Source organism: Ursus maritimus, unplaced genomic scaffold (assembly GCF_017311325.1).
Source record: "Ursus maritimus isolate PB19 unplaced genomic scaffold, ASM1731132v1 scaffold_7, whole genome shotgun sequence".
In the NCBI taxonomy this organism is placed as follows: Eukaryota; Metazoa; Chordata; class Mammalia; order Carnivora; family Ursidae; genus Ursus; species Ursus maritimus.
Genome location: NW_024426885.1, coordinates 8947362 through 8968261, shown reverse-complemented (window position 1 = coordinate 8968261; position 20900 = coordinate 8947362). Strand labels below are relative to the sequence as shown.

At 40.2% G+C, this 20900-nt stretch overlaps 2 protein-coding genes across 5 annotated transcripts in view; one reads left to right on the top strand and one right to left on the bottom strand.

Annotated features, from left to right (window-relative positions):
* Positions 1–84: 84 nt before the first annotated feature.
* IKZF5 (IKAROS family zinc finger 5) lies at positions 85–16832 on the bottom strand. Of its 3 annotated transcripts, none has more exons than XM_008685396.2 (5): positions 16666–16832; positions 15053–15201; positions 7488–7673; positions 5334–5516; positions 85–4170 (listed from the first exon to the last, which is right to left on the bottom strand). In XM_008685396.2, the coding sequence occupies exons 3-5, from the start codon at positions 7618–7620 to the stop codon at positions 3227–3229; spliced, it is 1260 nt and encodes a 419-aa protein (XP_008683618.1). In that variant the 5' UTR covers positions 7621–7673; positions 15053–15201; positions 16666–16832; the 3' UTR covers positions 85–3226. The 3 variants fall into 3 exon arrangements, with proteins under 3 accessions (XP_008683618.1, XP_008683610.1, XP_040479854.1); XM_008685388.2 differs by having other exon boundaries at positions 7488–7687; positions 16666–16830; XM_040623920.1 differs by lacking the exon at positions 16666–16832 and adding an exon at positions 16405–16659 and having other exon boundaries at positions 7488–7687.
* Positions 16833–16938: 106 nt separating this feature from the next.
* ACADSB (acyl-CoA dehydrogenase short/branched chain) overlaps positions 16939–20900 on the top strand; it is a 37453-nt gene continuing 33491 nt past the window's right edge. For both annotated transcript variants that reach the window (XM_040623919.1, XM_008685408.2), the window contains exon 1: positions 16939–17067. In XM_040623919.1, coding sequence (XP_040479853.1) covers positions 17026–17067 — 42 coding nt within the window. In that variant the 5' untranslated portion in view covers positions 16939–17025. The remainder of the gene's footprint in view (positions 17068–20900) is intronic.

Here is a 20900-nt window from a genome sequence, read left to right as displayed (position 1 = left end):
TTTAAATTTATTAACAGTTTCCACAGTGGAAAATTACTAAAAAATTGGATCCTAGTTTTCAAAGAAGGAAAATCGAGATCAATAGAAAGTGTTACTTTGTTTTATTCATGTATTACAAAAGCAAAGCTTCATTCACAATAGGAACTACAGACTATTATAGGTATTTCAGCATTGAACTGCTCTCTGGAACCCTAAACAATATAGTGTTTTGCAACCATACTCAAGGTTTATGTTTTGCATACAAAATATGTTCTTTACATCAAAGTACAAATTGACAAAAACAAGTTCTAGAAATCATATACCCTCTAAGACTATTTAATGAAAAAGTCCTTAGCAGGGAATTTTTTTTTTTAAATAATACATCCACTTGATAAATATTTTTGTAGAACTTAAAATGAGGTTTATCTCAACATTTTTTAAGTAATATTCCCTTTGTCAAACAATTCTGCAGATGAATGGCAAACACTTATTTCTAAAATGAAATAGCACTGGAAAATATTCAAAGTAAAAGTCTAGCCTTTACTTGAATTTCAAGAAGTTGTAGCTACATACTATATTAGTAAAATCTGAAATGAAATTATTCCGTTAATCTCTTCACAGTTTCTTAAAAAAATATTAGTGGAGATAAATTATCTACCAACTTTAAAAATCTAAACTTATGTTCACTGAACAAAAATACATTTAGTTTCAGAACATTGCCTGTTAACAGCAAAGTACTATAAATAATTCATGTTCAACTTTTCCTAGCAGCTCATTTCTATAAAATATTTAATTAAAAATAAAATGGGAGAAACGTATTCAACACTTAATGGAAGATAGTATCATCTTTCCATGTATAAAATTTAACTCACAGAAAGTTTAAATAAAATCCTAAATCTTTTTAAAAATACAATACTAAAAAAGTTTATAAGGTAGATTTGATTCAAAAACTTTAGTGCATTTAGAATTAATTGTAGCTCTCAAGCATTGACGCCTTTGGAATACCAACTGTGCTCTTTAAAGTCATAGGAAAATTAGAATTATACATTCTAGTTTTATAATTATGAAAAAAAGATATTTTCTGTTTAAATTAAAATGTACCTTCAAAACATCTATCTTTAGTTGCCAGAAAAAAAGTGTTTGTCACTATTTGGCCCAGAATATAGAGTTAATAAACTGGTTTTAACAAGAGGGTTCTTTCTCTTTAATGAAAGCTTTCATTTTCTATCTCAGGGTATTGCTTTTATGTTTAGAAAAAAAGTGAGAAGAAAAAATAATTATAAAAGCTCCCAAATGACAGCAACCTGTTTCTTTCTGGCAATAAATAAACATTAAAAGCCAAGTTCCACATTTGGAAATGGTTGCATTCAAGCCAATCTGAGCAATGAATGATTTAAGCAACAAGAGAAACACAACTGGAGATTCAGAAGCCTCAGGTTTGACAAGGAGGAGAATTATTTATAGTTTGGACAGGCTCCCTGCTGCTCTTTGAACAATGCTGTTGAGGTTAGTTTCGACTGGGTATTAAACCACGAGAACTCATTTTAATGGCTTTCTAGCATCTGGAAGGGAGGGCAGGAGATCCAGTAACTTGGCACGTGCGGGTCTTGGTGGACGCTTACTGCCGGTATTTCCCTTTCTATTTACTATAGAAGAGTGGAGGTCCTTTTTGCTTAATAAATGCTTCATAGTTAGGGTATTCTCTTTAAGAAGCCAATTAGCAACGCTTTCAAGATTTGAACCAAATTACAAATGAAACTTTTGCAAAGTACACAGAAACCAACAGTTAGTAACAATATATTTTATTGTTTGACCAAGCTCTCTTCAGAGTAAGCTAGTTATCACACAATATAAAAACAATAGCCTCCTATTCAAAATTATTCTAGATTTAGCAAGTCTTATTTTTGTAAACAAATTAAATATATTTAAATGCATTTTATATCTATTTTCCCACTTTTGTACCATTTCCTACTAAGGCGACGATTCAATCCGTCTCCATTTAGTTTTGTCACTGTCCATGAAAAACTGGCAGAACTGCAAATAAGCATTACAAGTTGAATTCACAGAAAATATTTTAAATGGCCAATTCTGAAGGGAAAACCAGAATTTGTTTTGGACACACATTCTCATTTTTTTAAGTATTACTTCATATTATTTTCCCATGTGTTTCTATACCCACTTCTTCTTGGAAATTACACGCAGTAAATGGATAGAAGGCAGGAAATGGAAACTTCAGAGATTTTTTTTTTCTTTTGAAGGACTGCATTTCCAAGGAATAAGATGGATGACTCCCACCGTACCTCTTTGGTCATCAAAGGAATAGGAGGAATAACAGATTCTCAGTATACTTATCAACCTCACCTGATACTACCAATGTCAGAGTGAAGAATTTAAATGGAAGGTTCAAATTAAAAAAAAAAAAAAGGCATCTTTATAGATAATCCTCTGATATTTCTAGCATTCTCATGTGGTTTTTACAATAAACCAGAATAAAAAGAATCCAATGGAAAACTGACACATTTAAACTAGGAACTGAATAAACGGGTACCTTTAGTATTAAACCCCATTTTTCAATTTAGGTTTCATTTCTTTTTAGAACTTTTACCTCATATTTTTATAACTTGAATTTAAAAAGAATGACCTCTTCTACATTTCCCCTTAAGGGAAAAAAAAAAAAGAAGGATCTGCTACACTAAATAGCTCTGTGATTATCAGGTGAAATGAAAGTACTGTGAACATTCAGCAATGTGAATGAAACAGCACGTTGACAAAGAACGAGGTTAAAAGTAATTCCTCTACTAAACACTGAAATAAACTGTTAACAGACTTTGTAAGAGACGGTAATTCTACCATGTTGAAATATGGCAGAAATAATATCTACCTGCAATGTGTACGTTGAAATACCAAGAGTATCAGTAAGCTTTGAAATGTTTATGGACCGTAAGTATGGGAAATTTAAATGAATACCTGTTAGGATTATGACTGCACTCCAATTCTCAACTGTCTAAGTGAAAGGAAAATATAGACACCAACCTGTCTCACTGCTCTAATACATAAATGAGCCTGCCCAGATTTTTATAGAAAAAAAAAATTTTGTTTCCACTGTCAAACTTATATTCTATAAATATGTAGACTTTGAATTAGCAGACACCTTATTAGGAGTGACCCCCCCCCGAAAAAAAACAATAAACAAAACTATAAAACACAAAAAGGTAAAACCAAGTAAAGCATAATGTGATTATTTCAATCAGTGTTGGTTATGCTGACCCCTTGCAAAATGACAGGCAAAATCATACTTGTTTTTACATTTGCAACCACATATGTTACACTGAAAAGGATTTTCATACCCATGACATCCCATGTGAATAGTGTAAAGGATATTGTCGGCAAAGTACATGTCACAGTGCTGGCAGTGGTGCAGAAGCTGCGGGTCCTGGACCGGCAGGGTCGGAGCTGGAGTGCTCGGCTGGCTGTTTCCTATGCTGGGAGTACTCGTGTGGGCACTTGGTTCACTGCTCGGACCTGCCACCGGACTATAGTTCCTCTGACTATGTGACGGCCGAGGTTCAGGGCTTGTGGGAGAGGAGCTCTGAGGAATACTCGCTGACACAGCAGCAACCACTGCTTGGGCCGAGGGCTGCTGCATCATGAAAGGCTTCTCGTCGGGGCAGGGCACGACATCAGGAGATGCAGGGTTTGGGTTTTCCGGTGGCAAACTAGACAACTGTCCCGCCAGAGTTGAGAGCTGATTCAAAGGGTTGTCAACCATGAGTTCTTGGGGGTCCCGTGGTAGGCCACCAGTTGATGTGGTTTTTGCCATACTTTCATAGGAGTCAGTCTGGATATTTGGGATTTCATGGGTAAAATCGTTAAGGTAGTCTGGCTTCTGAACCACCATGGAAGGTGGACTTAAGTTAATTAATGCTCTTCTGCTATAGCCCAGATTGCTTGTTTTCTTCTGTAAAACTCCCCACATTTTCTTGCTGCTTAAGGAAGACCTAGTACCTTTAATTGGTACCATTTTATGCTTGCGCCTTCGATGATGGGACAGGTTACTTCGATCACTGCAGCGGAAGGAACATAATTCGCATTTGTATGGTTTTTCTCCTGTATGGGAACGCATGTGGGCTTCCAGATGGCGCTCGTAAGCAGATGCGAATGGACATAAGTGACATCTATGAGGTTTCTCACCTGTTTAAAAAGAAAAATGGGGGAGAAACTGCAAGAGTAGCTAATTTCTGGAAAGATTCATGTTTTGTCCATTCATTAGACGTAGAAACTGATCAGGTTAAAGCTTAACTCATCAGCAACAATTTGAGATATACAGATACTTTCTATTAGTCAATATAGTGTAAAAATTGTTATGGCTTCAACTGGCATCTGGGGAAAGAATAGCAAAACTGACAATAATATTACCTACATATGTCAGTTACATGTTTATGAACACTATACATGAACACTTCTTCATACATATTCACACACAAACACGTACAAATACCCCTTCCTCGCGAAAAAATACAAAAACCCTTTTCTAAAAAGTCCTTCTATTAAATAGAAAGTCAAAATGGAAATGAGCTTCCCAGTCCAAGTACGAATTATGTAAAGTGTCCCTTCAAATTGGCCAGTGCTTCACTTCTACCTTCCTCCTCTCCTCTTCAGTAGCCAAAAGGGACAACTGTAGTCAGTGCCGTTAGCTGAAAACGGCACAAATATGTAAAACACATGTTTGGAATAGGAGATTTGGAGTCATTAACGTAACAAATAAGTACTGAGTCCTTACTATGAGTCAGATGCTCTGTTAGGCTCTGTGGGCACAAACATGGCCCTGACACGAGCCCTGTCCTCAGACACAGCATGAGACCCCACGGGACACACGGGTGGGACCCCTGACGAGGTCTTAGGCCAGCGCAGGGCGTAGCTAGGAGGGCTTCTCAGGAGGTGGGAGGGCTAAGGTGAGCCCTGAGGATCAGCAGTATAGCCTGCAACTGTATAAAAGCCTTGTCCCTGGTCGGCTACTGAAACATACTTAGTAAGTATAAAGATAAAAACATTTTATCACTTCACACTACCTTCAGCATTAACCTGCCCAGCCTAAGAAGCAGACAGATATTGAGAGATTATGTGGATCAAGAAGAAAGATGGCTAAGGACAGGGAAGCTCTAGAAGGGGCCTCACTTCCTGTATGTTGCTATGCCATTGTTTTGAACAAATGGAGTAACTTCCCCATTTATTCATACCTTATATCAACCTTCAATTTTAAACTATCAGAACTACTTATAGGTCAGATCAACCTGCCTTCCTTGGCCCTTCTCCCGCCCCAAAAGAAATGCCTCCTCCAGCCATTTCGCCATTACCTGTGTGGATTCTAATATGTTCAATAAGCCGGGCTGTTCCTTTGCTGGCATAGTTGCAGTACCGACACTTGAGCTTCCCATCAAAGGTCCTTTCAAACCCGTCTACTAACATTCCTGAGTTTTCATCCAGGGAAACTTCAACAGATGGGTGATCGAGTCCATTTTGATCACCATCTGTTCCAGCTAGAAACAAAGTGTAGCAAAAGAAATGACGCATCTCAGAATCAACTCAATTTAGCATTTTAGTCTTAAGTAGTAGAAAATCTTTCATAAATCGATAGTTTAGTTAGCACAAGAGCTAAACTCAGAAAATACAGACTTTCTGAACAGAGGTTAATTTCATACAAAACCTTTTATAGGGGGACCTCAAATTACTGACACATAAATTTCATCAGTCCTCAACATGCTTTTGAAGAAGAGACTAGGGTATTATCCTTATTTGACAGGTCTGGAGAACAGAGGGGAGTAAATAGTAATGGCAAAGCTATACATGTTTAAGATTCTAGTCACTTCTTCAAGTATTATAATTGGCACTCATGATAATTTCTCCAAATCTTCACTCAGTTTACTGTCATCTAAAGCAATTAATGTTGAGTTTTGCCCTGTTTCATTTGGTTTATACACATTCTAGATTTTGGTCTGCAGTTAGGATCTTCAAATTCTAACTCGGTACATAAAGGAAGATACTATATCTGATAGCTCTGAATGTTAGAACTGTAAGAATTTGAAAGCTAAAAGAGATTTGTCTAGCCCTTTGCTTTTAATTTAACCTGACTACTTCTTTGTATCTATAAAGAAACTGAAGGGGCAAGTGCTCATATCAGGAAAACCAGCAAGCAGTGGGGACTACAACCCTGGTCTCTTGAATCTCAGTCCAAGAATCTGTACATTAAAGTGTCAGGAGGGACATTTTTATTCCCACACTCTTGGGAAAAACACTTCTACTCCATCCCCAGGAAACAGCAGTACTGGTATGAACAAGTCGCACTTCACCAGGAGGAGAAGTGATTTTGCTGGTTGGTGCAAATTCAGTATCCAACGGTGCCACTGCACTGGCGGGACAGGGCTCCGTGTCCCCATCTTCGATTTCTCTCCCAAGCCAGTGACTCTCAAAATTCCACGTGTATATGAATCACGTGGGGAGCTTATGAAAACAGATTCTGATTCAGTAGACCTGCGGTGGGGACTGACAATTTACACTTCTAACAAGCTCCCAGGTGATGCCTGGTCCCTGCTGCTAGTCCCTGGACAACAAGGCCACAGACTATCTACGTCAGGGGTCAGGAAACTTTTCCCACGAGGATCAGATCCGAAATACCTTAGGCTTTGTGGGCCATCTGTTCTCTACAACTGCTCAGCTCCACTGTTATACATGTTATACATATACAAAGACTGAAAATATGTAAACAAGCAAGTGTGGCTATGTTTTAATAAAACTTTATGGATGCTGAAGTCTGAATTTCATATAGTTTGCACATGATACTATTCTTTTTATTTTTTTTTCCCCCAACCATTTTAAAATGTAGAAATCACTCTTAGTTTGCAGGTCATACAAAAACAACTCGCAGTCCGGACTGGGCCCAGGGGCTGTAGTCTGTAGACCACTGAGCTACATCCAGGAACAGATTCTAGTCTGTGTGGTAAGCAAACCAGACAGAAGTCCATCTGGAGCAGGCTCGAGTGGGTCGCTGCTTTCCCTATTCTGGTTCTCTGTCTAGAGAAGTAAACATGGTCAGCCCTTTCTTCACTTCAAGAGAGAAGAAAAAGAAACCCCCATTGTGTCTCTGGTCTAATCCAGATTTCCCACTGGCCAAATCCTTTGTGTAGTGAAGCTGAGTCTCTACCCCTTTGGGTTCCTTGTGTCTACTGTTAGCTAATAGAACTTAGAAGATGGGAAGGATATTTAGAACTCCTAACCTTCCAACAAAACCATAATGCCTCTCCAGACCATGTTAGTCCCTTGAGAAGTTTCATTCTTCCCTCAACAAAAATCTGACATGTTTAAAAAGGAAAACAAATTGCCCTGTGTCTTTCTAAGTAAAAATGGAATGATCCACATTAGTGAATAGTGGTCTTCACCGTATGGATAACTACGCACAAGTATTAATGTATTTATGAAAAATGAATTATTTAATAGTATTAAGATGAGTCTACCTCCCTGAAGAGCCTCTGCTTCTTTGTCCCCACTAACTGATCCAGAAATCATGTTCACATGATGAGTCTGCTGAGTCAGATATTCCTGGAAATCTTTCACGAAGTCCAAAGGTTCTGGTTTCTTTTCACCCATCTTTGCTTTATCCTTTTTTTCCTTTTTCTTTTGAAGTTTACGGTTTGTTATGCCTAGGGGGAAAAAACTGAAATAATTTCACACTATTTAGGGAAATCCAGTATGTATTAAAACAACAGCGACAAAATTACTATGTGCAACGCACTATACAAAGCAACAGAGAACACAGTGCCTGCCATTAAATATCTTATCATCTCCTTGGTGAACTACAGAACACATAGACAGAATTGTGAAAACTTAATATAATTAATATTTAAATAAACTGGGACCAAACTAATTCTTAGGAGGATGGAAAAGAATTACAAAGACTGAAAAAAAGAGAAAATAAGTCCACATGAAAGAAACAGCACAGCAGCAGGAGACAGTTGAAAAATGAAGGAGACAGTAAAAAAAAAAAAAAAAAAAAAAAAAAAAAAAAAAAGGCTCAACCGGGGCCAGAGAGAATTTTCTGGATGATGGACATGTTACGTATCTGCGTTGTCCAACAGAGTTCTACTAGCTACACATAGTGATGAGCACTTCAAATGTTGCTAATACAAATGACCCGAATTTTTTTATTGTATTTAATTAATTTAAATGGAAATAGCTACAGATGACTAGTGAATCATTTCAGATAGCAAAGGCTCGCAAACAGAACCGGGGTGGCAAACCTTTTCTATAAAAAGGCCAGGCAGTATTTTAGGTTTTGTAGGTCATGAGGTCTCTGTCGCAACTACTCAACTCTGTCACTATAGCTAAAAGCAGCCATAAATAATGTGCGAATAACCTGAGTACGGCTATGTTCCAAAATAAAGCTTTACGGCAGCAGGCCTCGAGCCAGGTTTAGCCTATAGGCCAGTTTCCTGACCTCTGCCTTAGAAATCCAAACCACCTCTTCTACCACGCATCGTCCTACCCACTCGGAGAATGAGGGGAAAATTAAGAAAGAGAACAAAAAACTTCTGATGCTAATGCAGAGGAAAGTCTCCCATGAGATTCTGTAGCCACAAACTGAACTGGTGTCACATAGGTTTATGGCCCAAATTCAGAAATCAAATAACCAAAAAATTTTCTAGTAAGAACAAGATAAGAAAGTCTAGCACCCAGCAGACAAAGGTCTTTTCTCCCAGTAAAAATTTTTATGCAAATGTATACGGTCTTCTTAAATATGCCTTCTGCTCATTTTTTCCCCTCAACTCCCAACTATTTAATGAGTAATTTCTATCTTAAAAAGTCCTCATCTTTAAAAGCCAGTAGAATGGAATCTGAAGCTAAAGATTAGTCACTTTTCAACATACAGGCTTAACTTTTTCTCAAAGCACAGCATACACACAGAAGAGCACATAAATCCTAAGGGTAGAGCTCAGTGCGTCATCACAAAGTGAACTACTCATGCAGTCTGACCCATGTTGGGAAACGGAACGCCGCAGCATCCCAGGATGGGCCCTTCCAGTCCTGGTCCCCCAGAGCCGTGGCAAGGGCTCCGCTATCCTGACTTCTGAAATTGCTGTGTCACAGGGCTTGCATATATTCAGCTTTAGACAACGCAAAAGGTTTTTCAAAGTGCTTATGCCAATTTACACTCCCACCAGCAATGAACAGGAACTCTGTTCTTCCATATCCTTGCCAACACGCAGGTGTTTTTTGCCTTTTTCATTTCAGCCATTCCGGTGGGTGCCTGGTGGTATCATGCTGGTTTTCATTTCTATTCTTTGGTAACTAATGAAGTTGTAGACTTTTTATGTTAAATAGCCACAGAGATACCCTCTCTTTTCAAACCCAGTGAAATATCTGTTTAAGTCTTTTGCTCATTTTTAATAGGGTTTTTGTCTTTTTCTAGTTAATATGTAAGAGTTCTTTATAATATTCTGGATATGAGCTCTTTATTAGATATGTGTATTTTCAGTGTCTTCTCTCACTCTTTGGTTGCCTTTTCACTTTCTTAAAGATAACCCGATAAACTGAAGTTCTTAACATAGTCATAGTTACCCATTTCTTTCCTTTACCTTTACAGTTGTGTCCTTGCCAACATCTTCCTCAAAGATGTTCTGCGGTTTCTTCTAAAAGCTTTACTATTTTTTTAACTTTTCATATTTTTATCTGGAATTGAGCTTTGTGTATGTACAGTGTGAGGTAAGAGTCGAAATATACTTTTTTCCAAAGAGAGAGCCAACTGTCCTAGCAACATGTATTTCATAGACCAGCCTTTCCCCACTAGACTCTATTACCACCTTTCTAAATCAGGTGATCATATATATGGGACACTATTTCTGGATTCTCTATTATGTGCCACTGACCTATTTTTGTCTAGCCTCACACCAATACCACCCAATCCTAATAATATAAATCTTAATATCTCAGTCATTTAAGTCTACCATTACATTTTTCTTCTTTGAGAATGTCTGGACCACTCAGTACTTTTTAGCCTGTTTTCCAAAGAAAGAACTGTGAAGATGTGAAATGAAAGGGCTCCACCAATGTCATGTTTCCCAACTGACAGGAGCTTGACTGATGTTTTAAGACCAAAATTTCTAATTTAACTAGCTTAACTAGCAATCTACTAGATATAGACTAACCCTTGCCTACGTGCCTCCTATAGAATGCTGTGCTGTACAACAATGCAGTGATATTTCAGGGACTAATGAAGGACGCAGGGCTGTTTCTGGTTTCCCTTGTCTACTGGCCCCAGCCTGATTTATTTAATTTCTGTATTTCTTGTCTTCCTCTCTCCTCACAGTTAGCTTGTTCTTTATTCTAAACATATTTATCCAAATAAGAATATTCAGGTGCGCAAATTTTCATTGTTCTTAATGCAACATTTGTGAATAGTTCTTTTCCTCCCTTCTTAGAAGATGTCTAGGGGTTTTTAAAAGGTATTATTACTATTACTACCACTTTCACTGTTTTCTAGAAAGCTGAGGCCACTGAAAGTCTATCCTCTAGATGAACAGAGTATTATGGTATTAGGCCTAACTTACTAGCTTGAAGACTCTGAACAGAAATTTCTCTCAGCTGTAGTTTCTTATTTTGTAAAATGGAATAATACCAACTGGCAGTGCTGTTTTAAGTTTCACAAGTATCTATACGTAAAGTAGCTCCCAACACCTGTAGCAATATGGCATGTTCTCAGCTATTTTTGCAGCAAAAAATGGTTATACCTTGGGTCAAAACATTGCCCTGTCCCAGATTCAGTTTTTTTCCCTTTTTCTATCAATCAGCTCATCAACTGAGCAGTGTAAGCTATCATTTTATATACTTTCTTTAGTTACGATGAAATGAACATGGTCTACCTTCGTCTCAGTAATCCATATAGCCCAAATTGCAATTCCCCAAACTCATATCTTATTTTACTTTTTTAGGCTACATCTTTAAATCCCTTGCTTTGGTCTGGTTCAACTTTTTTTTTTTTTTTTTTTTTTTTTACAATTTTATTTATTTGACTCAGAGAGAGAGCACAAGGCAGGCAGAAGGAGGAGAAGCAGACTCCCCACTGAGCAGGGAGCCTGCCATGGGGCTCGATCCCAGTGGGATCATGACCTGAGCCGAAGGCAGCCGATTAACCAACTGAGCCACCCAGGCACCCCTGGTTCAACTCTCTTAATCTTAAGGATTATTGTTGGTTTCTAAACAAATTTCAGTTGCTTTTTCTCATTTTACCAGGCTTATCTGAACTGGTTCTCTCTGCTTCCTAATCAGTGTATTACTTTTGTTCTGTGACTACTGTTGATTGTGTTTATCTGTCCTTTAAAATTTGCCCTCTGGGTGGGGGGGGGAGTAAGCCAGTCAGATTATTAAGAATAAGATCAACAATAACCTGTAGAAGATTAAGATCAACAATAATCTGTAATAACATCGTATCTCAATAAAAGGGGAAAGAAAGGACAACAAAACACACACGGGTGGGAAACAATGTAAAAATATATATTAAAAGGTAAGAAATACAGCAGATAGAGCTCTAAAATGAGTTCCAGAAAAACAGAAATGTAAACAAAGAGAAATTGTTTTTTTAAAAAATAACAATAAAGAAATTTCCAAAATTACAGATCCCTTTCAGCTGGAAAAGGATCACAGCGTGCAAAACAATATATGATAATAAAACAACACTTAGACACATTGAAATTTTAAAACCTCAAAGAAGATAAAGAGAATATAAAAATTCTTAGAGAAAAAAAGTCCACCCACATAAGAAAAACAATCAGACTGACATCTGAGTGCCAAAGGCAACACTAGGTGTAAGAAAATAACAGAGTAATCATTTATTCCAATTTGGCATGTTTAAACTTCCTCAAGCTGACAAAGGATATCTTCCAAAAACCTACACCAATTAATGGAGAAAATTTAGTTGCATTCCCTTTAGAATCAAGGATAAGACCAGGATGATTGCTATCACTACTGCTACTCAACATAGTACTAGAGGAAGAGGCCCCCCAAAATAAAAGGAAAAATGAAATAAAATATGAGGATTGGTAAGGCCCTATAGTTTGTGTCCTAATTATAAAAGTTATAATCAAGAAAGAAATCCTGGTATTTACATTGCAATTTAGAATCACTTCTTACTAATCAGTTCATATGAAAACTGAGATGTTTCCACTGGAAAATATCTGAATATACTTTGATAGGCTTCAATAAGCAAGATAAATCCTACCAACTCCTGATCAGAAAGCCTAACACTGCTACAGGAGAACATGTGACAGTACAGAAAAATGCATGAGACTGCCAGTAGTAAGCAGAAGAAAATGGTATTTTTATACATGCAACTCAAGTTTTAAGAACACAAATGAGCCTAATTACAGAGGATGGCTGGCATATTTTGACAGTCTTGGCTATTATCACATTGTCACATTATACATTTCACTGCATTCTCTGCCATAAATTGTGTGCTGATTTTCAATCATAATGCATGACGGACTTCAAAAAAAGAAAAACAAAAAACAAAACAAAGAATGCCAATGAAAAAAGGAAAGATAACATTGTAAATATTAAAAAAAAATCTGTTCTGGGGCGCCTGGGTAGCACAGTCGTTAGGCATCTGCCTTCGGCTCAGGGCGTGATCCCGACGTTCCGGGATCGAGTCCCACATCGGGCTCCTCCGCTGGGAGCCTGCTTCTTCCTCTCCCACTCCCCCTGCTTATGTTCCCTCTCTCGCTGGCTGTCTCTATCTCTGTCAAATAAATTAAAAAAACAAAACAACAAAAAAAACCTTAAAAAAAAAATCTGTTCTTAAATTAAGAGTTTTAAATATATTGATATGGTTTTCAACCTCAGACATTCTGCAATGGCTTAAAAATTAAGTGCCATTCCATCCCCAAGCACTTTTTGTGCTCACTTGACCTTCGTCACATCTCTCTCTCTCACACCCTCCCATTCTCTCTCTACCTTTCAGGCGCACACGCACGCGCACACACACACCCCATGACAAGCCCTTGCCTCAATGTGAATGGAGTCTTCGGTTCAAAATCCAGCTTTCTCCATCTCAAGTCACTACTTCTAAGCAACAGTAAATAGAAAAAGAACAATAACTGTGAAACTACAGAAACCTTCCTAATATCAAAAGAAAATAAAGGTTTTATATTCAAGACATCTTCCTTAAAGACATCTGTCTTTAATAAAGTAATCATCAGTCTCTGACTGAAAGTTTAATCTAAGGGGCGCCTGGGTGGCACAGCGGTTAAGCGTCTGCCTTTGGCTCAGGGCGTGATCCCCGCGTTGTGGGATCGAGCCCCACATCAGGCTCCTCCACTATGAGCCTGCTTCTTCCTCTCCCACTCCCCCTGCTTGTGTTCCCTCTCTCTCTGGCTGTCTCTATCTCTGTCAAATAAATAAATAAAATCTTTAAAAAAAAAAAAATGAAAGTTTAATCTAAGAACTCCACAAATTAACTGAAATCCAAAGATGCCCCTAAGACACTGATAATTTAAAAACCTTTGCAAACATACCATAAAAATCTACTTTAGGACATTGGCAAACTACGTTTTTACTGACAGTATCTTTTCCATGAGCCACAAATTCAACATCTTGGAGCTTGTTAGCCAAAAAACAACTTACACAAATTTCAATATGTAAGATCATGTCTTCAGAAAAAGAAACATATTTGAGTTCTCCAATTTTTTGCAGATTTGGATGGTGTATTCCTAGCCTGATCCACTCTTTCTACTAAATGATATCTAATTATAACCACCAGAGAAGAATTATTCCCATACTGTATGATTATATTCCTTATGATATGGCAAAATTTTTGAGTCCTCCCTGTGATTACTCTGATTAAAGTTAAGCTGGGTCTAGTGTGGGATTCCACACGGTGTAGGTACATGTCTGTATAAACTGGGTAGAATGTACCTGAACTATTTTTATACCAATAGTTTCTCCCACATTATCCATTCAAGGCTCAAAAATAAGGTTCTTACAAAACAAACAGGTGCTACCCACACTAGTGAAGTAAAGAAATATTTAAGAAATAAGCTTTGAGGGGCGCCTGGGTGGCACAGCAGTTGAGCGCCTGCCTTCGGCTCAGGGCGTGATCCCGGCGTTATGGGATCGAGCCCCACATCAGGCTCCTCTGCTGGGAGCCTGCTTCTTCCTCTCCCACTCCCCCTGCTTGTGTTCCCTCTCTCGCTGGCTGTCTCTATCTCTGTCGAATAAATAAATAAAATATTAAAAAAAAAAAAAGAAATAAGCTTTGATATCCCAGAAGAACATGAAAACCTCTTTACCTTTATGCCACTAACTAAAAACTATTCCGACTTTCCTCGGTTTCTGATAAAGGATTTATTTGTATGAAGTCTTCTGATATTAATTCTTCAGCGGACATTATAAATGAGAAATTGCTCACACACACACACACACACACCCTCTTAACCAGGAACTAACAAAACAGGCATCTGATGCGAATTAGAAGACAGCTCCAACTATGAAAGAGCAGTGACAGAAGAACCGGAAGAATCTCTATAACCTAACTTCTTCCGAAACTCTTTTTTAAAAGTTATGGGAGAATTTTGAGAACAACATGATTAGGAAATAGAAAGATCTATTTTATTCACCTACCATTTGGGAGTTACTAACCACAAGGTAGAATACTTAGCAATTAACTTACTTATACAATAGCTTAATCTGGCAGTTAGGTAGGCCTCTACAAATAAAGTGACTACAGTTCAATAGATGTGCTTATTTTTATAGCCCAATAATTATGGTCACTGAAAGATTTACTCTGCCATAGAACACACATCAATGGAGAAGCCTGACAAATGAGGACTGATTAGTATAGAGAGTTAACATGGACCTTCAAAGACAATTAGAACACATTTCCTCTGATTACAGAACTGTCAAAAAAAAAAAAAAAAAAAAAAGCCTTGAACGTAAAAAGGGACATTACGAAGCTTTGAGAAATCAGAAAACATAACACAAAAGCAAAATATAAAGTTAGAAGATACCCAAAACAGGAGCTACACACTCTAACCTTTTCACCCCAAATCAGTTCCTTCTTTGTCTTGCCACTCCAACATTGATGAAAAGTAGAGTAATCGAAATTTACTCTGGAGACACACCAAGGGACTCCAAAAGGCCATGGAGGGAATTTCAACTAAAATTGAAAAGCCATACAGAGGTCTGCAAAGAAAAGCACACCACAAATCAAAACCTTTATGAGAAAAAGTTAATTAGCATCTACAGGTTTAATAAGCTAAGAAAATAACTTTTGCCAATTCTACCATTACCAGAAAAGAAAACTAATCTAACAGATAATCAAAGAACAAAGGAACAGGTTCAGGTCAACAAAAACACCAAAGAATCAACAAAGAATAACATGCACTAATTTGATGCGCCCCCCCCCCACTACCGTGGATTTCTTAAGATTTCATTTTTGGCAAACTCTTAATGTCTTTCTTAAATTCAAGTTATTAATTGTATTTGTGCACAGTATTGTACACTTAGAGGATCAGGCTTAGTAGTGCTGAACAACTATAGTTGCCTAAAAATAATGCACTAGCTTTGTAGGGAAACATTTATGGGAAAGGGCTAAAAAGAAAACCTCCAGGCACCCCCAACAAGGGAACATTTGATTCTCATCTTTATTATGCTCTCTATCGCAACCCCCAACACAGGGTTTTCTGGGTAACAGTTTGAACCCCTAGGGGCAAAAAAAATACCAAACATCTCAATTCCCTGTAACGATTTCCCAACAATATATTAAACTGTAGCTGTGTTGAAGGCACGTCATCAATTAAAATTAAATGGAATTTTAAAACTATTAGTCCAGATGTTTAAAATTTTGTTTTAAATAAGTTTTGTTTCTTCTAGACTGAATTTCCTTAGATCTCACAATTTAAAGTGACTTTTTTTCTTCTCCCGCTTGTCACTCCTCATTAGGGTTCTGAACAGCACGTTAAGGGGACATCAAATGGGCCACGTGGTTGGTCAGTGGTAGCTGGAACGGGTTTAACTTCAATTCAAATTCACAGTTAGAGAAGAAGGCTTGGCTACCCGCACTATACAGTTTACTGAGAGACTTAAACCTGTATGAACCTGAATAGGTCTTTGCGCAAAGCCCTCCCCAAACCTCACATCTCCGCAGAATTAGAGTGCACAAACAGCAGAAACTAACCCAGGCTGGACCATTAGATAACAGCAGTTTTAAAAGTCCTCCCAAGGAGCAGCCCAGGACTGGCGTCTGGGCAGCATCCTCATCAGGATTCGGAGCACCCAGGAGCCCCGCGCCTTCGCTGACACCCAGGATCTGGGACCCAGTGAAAACGCAAACCTCGGGGAGACCCCCACACGACCACCTGTCAGAGCGAGAGGCAGCTCCCTCACCAGGAGTCTCCAGCCCCTGCCCACAGGCACCGCTCCCTCGGGGCTCCGGAACCGAAGGACCGCACATTCCGCACTCTGGCCGGGAGCGTCCCGGGTCGTGACCCTGCCTACCGACCGACCACGCCCAACCCTCCGCTGAGACTGAGTCCCGGGCGCAATCAGCCGGCCCGCCGCGAACCCGGCTCTCGCCTCCTGCCGCTCCTTCTTAACTGTCCTGCTCAGCTGTTTCGCCGCCGTCCGAGCCGGAAGCCTGCTACTTACCACCTGACCACCGCACCGAGTAACTCCCACTGCCTTGTTTAACGCCACTGCCGTCGCCGTCGCCGCCGCCGCTGTCTTCGTCACCGTCGCAGCCGCCGCCATGTTTGTTGTGTCTCCGATTCTCTTCCCGCCCCGCTGCCTTGTCCAAGTCTCGCGTGAGCAGTGCGCAGGGCAAAGGCGGAGAGGGGCCTGTATGGCTCCCTTGGGGTTCCGTAGGCACGAGGGGGCGGGGCCAGAGAGGTGCGCTGGGGGCGGGGCGGGGGCAAGGCCCTGGCTCCGCCCCTAAGCGCTGGCTCTGGGCCCGGAGGCGCTGAGTAGCGACTTCGTGTGATTGGCACCGCCACTTGCCCTGCAGCAATCATGGAGCGGGCGGCGGCTGGGCTGCTGCGTGGCGTCGCGCTGGTGAGTGCGCTGGCGGGGGGGCGTCCTGGGGGTCCGGGACGACCTTGGCCCCAGCGGCGGGGGCTTCTCGTAACGGGATCCGGGAGCCCGCTGCACGTCCCAGGTCGGAGCCTCCCTGTCTTCATCGAGTCGGTCTCAGACCTTTCATAGCGAGCCGACCGTGACCCCGATCTCCCTCCAGACCTCTGGCGGAGCCGACCTCCGCTTCTGTTAGGAGGGGTGAGAGTGGCTGCTGTTGAGAAGGGGGCTGGGAGCTGTTCTAGAAGCTTCTTTGCCGGAGCAAGCATCACGAGTGGAGTCGGAGAGCCACAGTTGCTAGATGTCATTTGCAAGCCATTGGGCCGTGGGAACCTCGGAATTTAGGATCTTTCGGGGCATTTTGCAGAGATGTCACCTCTCCGATGCCACGTTTCCCCAGTTACTACATTTCACCCCACCCCCAATTTTAACAAAAAAGAGTGAAAATACAGGCGCGGTCTCTTTCTGAGCAGAGCGTTTCCCTGTCTTCTCTTCTGCCTCCCTGCTCCGACGTTAGGAAGGGACCTCGGAGTTGGTCAGACTTACCAACCAGTTAAAGAATTCTCTCTGCCCCTTATCTCATGATTGGGGCCCCAGCATCTCCCATGGGTGAGCTCAGCCCGGCTGAGGGGTGCCCATTTCCACCCCGCTTCATCGAACTTGAACTTAAACCTGCCTCGCAGGAATATCCACCTGTTGTACCCAATTCCGCTCTCAGGACTGGCCCTCTTTGATACATTGTCAGAGTTTTCTCGTTACCTTAAACATTTCCACTCTTCAGTTTTTAATCCGAGGACATGCTTTCCAGAAAACCTTCACATTTTGGATACGCTCCACTTCGTTGGCAACTTGACTTCTTTGCTGTGAACTTTTTCATTCTTTGCATTTGCTTTAAGGATTTAAGGCTCTTCAAAGTGCTTTTTCAGGGCACCTGGGTGGCTCAGCCGTCAAGCATCTGCCTTCCGCTCAGGTCATGATCCCAGGGTCCTGGGATCAGCCCTGCATCAGGCTTCCTGCTTGGCGGGAAGCCTGCTGCTCCTTCTCACACTCCCCTTGCTTGTGTTCCCTGTCTCTTTGTCTCTTTCTGTCGAATAAATAAAATCTTTTTTAAAAACAAAACAACAACAAAAAAAACCAAAGTGCTTCTTCAGCGAGCACTATCCCCAGAGGCAGGACTCTTTTTAATTAGAGGTAGTTAATGTTATTTGATTGTTTTATTGGCTTGGGGTATTAAGAAAATTACTAAAGTGATTAGTAAATTGCTGCAAAGAAATAAGCCTTCAAGGCACTATTCAGTACTATTTTATAGTTGTTTAATAGCTTAGCAAAGAAAGTTCCCAGGGCTTCGCAGTTTGACTCTTGTTTTAGAGTCAACCCTTATTGACCACATACTGTGTGGCAGACTTGTTCTTGGATCTACCTGAGTCATCTCATTTAATTTTTTTAAAGATTTTATTTATTTATTTGAGAGAGAGTGAGCGAGAGAGAGCACAAGGAGGGGGAGGGGGAGAGAGAGGGAGAGGGAGAAGCAGACTTCCTGCTGAGCAAGAGCCCACATCGGGGCTACATCCCAGGACTCCTGAATCATGACCTGAGCCGACGGCAGACGCTTAGCTGCCTGAGCCTCCCAGGCACCCCTGATCTCATTTAATTCTTAAAACCATCCCACACAGTAGTAGTTTAATCTGTCGGCTGCAGGGGCTGATGCTGAAAAAGATCAGGTGACTTGCTCGGCTTCACTCAGCCAGAAAGTGATAGAGCTGGTGTTCAAATTCCAGTCTGATGGTAACCTTGATGCCCTACTGCCTCCCCTTCCTTAGAGATAGTGGAGACCTGTTTTATTTGGATTTGCCGGTTTATGGTGCTTATCGTCCTTCATATTTTTTAAAGCTCATTTACATTAATTAGCTAATGTAATTGATGGGATGTTGACTGTAGCATCGTGGTTAAGAATGTGGGTTTTGCAGCCTGATTGCTTGGGTTTGAACACAGGCTCTGTCACTTCCTAGCAGTATAATCTTGGACAGGTTACTTAATCTCTGTGGATCTTGGTGTCTTGATCTATAAATGGGAAGAATAATAGCACCTAGCCATAGGGGGATGTGAGGCACTTAAAACAGTGCCAGGTGTAGAGTCAGCTGTCATTAAATGTTAGCTCTTATTATTGCCATGCATGAGGCATCGTGTGCTATGGCAGATATAATAAAGACCCTGAACACTTACTTTCTAGAAGTTTCTCTTTTAGTGGAGAGATGAGAACTGTAACCAACAAATCTGATATTATGTAGATGTACAAATCCCAGGGGTCCACAGTTTGCCTGTGGGTTCAGAAAAGGGAGCAATGATCAGAACCATTAGGGGAGAGGGAAGCTCTTTGGGAGCTGAATTTAGATTTTAGGAGAAGAGAATTGGGGAAAACACTGCAACAGAAGGGGACTGGGGCATTTTAAGGAATGCTGGAGTTTATCCTTTGGATTGTTGAGACCCCTTGAAGGTTTTGAGCCTTGGAGATACAGAATCAGCTATGATCTGGTTTTATTTCTGTCACAGCAGGTGGCATGGAGGGTAGAGAATTGCAAAGTAGGGCTAAAGATAAACGGAGAGGTGCCTGGGTAGCTCAGTAGGTTAAGCATCTGCTTTCGGCTCAGGTCATGATCCTGGGATCCTGGGATCAAGTCCCGCATCAGACTCCCTGGTCAGTGGGGAGTCTGCTTCTCCCTCTCCCCGACGGATGCTGTCTGTCACTCTCTCTCTCTCAAATAAGTAAAATCTTAAAAAAAAAAAAAAAAAAAAAAAGAAGAAGAAAGAAAGAAAGAAAAAGATAAATGGAAAGGCAGAATTTATGATAGGCCAGGGACAGCATTTTGCATCCTCCACCTAATATCCTCTTCCTATTAAGCAGGTATTAGTGTCTTCATCTCACAGATGAGGACCTGGGAGGTAGTGAGTGTTCAGTGTGCTCTTGTCACCCAGTAGTCAGGTCACAGCAGGGGCACTCAGCCACGCTTGCCTTCTCAGAAGGACTTTGTTGTCCCTGCAGATATGTTAGACCTAACCTGCCCATTATGTTATGACCCAATTTGTATTGGTCACCGTGTGGTTCCAAAACATTTTAGGCAAGTTGATATTTCACAAGAGATCATTTTTAAAAAATATTTTTATTTTTTTAAATAATTTTTTATTTATTTTTTATATTAAATATTAAAATATTTAAAAATATTTGTATTTTTATTTATATTAAATATTAAAATATTTAAAATATTAAAAAAAATTTTTTTAAATATTCTTGATGTGACATTTCCTTGTTCGGTTAACCCTATAAAGGTCTGCCAGTTACATATCTAGTTAAGCAGTTCCAGTATCTTGTTCAGCTTTTTGCCATTCAAGAAAGCCAGCAGCACTTTTTTTGAACATATGTGTTATCTCGGCTGTGAGATCTTAGGACATGCATAAGCAGAAATTGTTCATGTGCCATAAACCCAGGCCCTGGAGTCAGAGTACTTGAGTTTGAATCCTCTCCACCACCTCGTAGTGGGACAACCTTAAGACAAGTTACTGTCCCATTCTGTGCCTCTGTTTCTTTTCCTGCAAAGTGGGGAGAAAGTAGTATTAAGGGAGATGTTCGATGTTAACTGCTTAGAACAGCTCTTGGCACATAGTAAATACTCAGTAAACGCTCACTGTGAATACAGGCAGAATCCATTACCAGTAACTCCAGGAGGGGTGAGGGTGTCTTTGCTCTGTGCAAAGTCCTCTGATGACTGTTAGGGGTCTATAAGTTTACAGCAGAGTCCTTGGCCTCAAGGAAATTACAT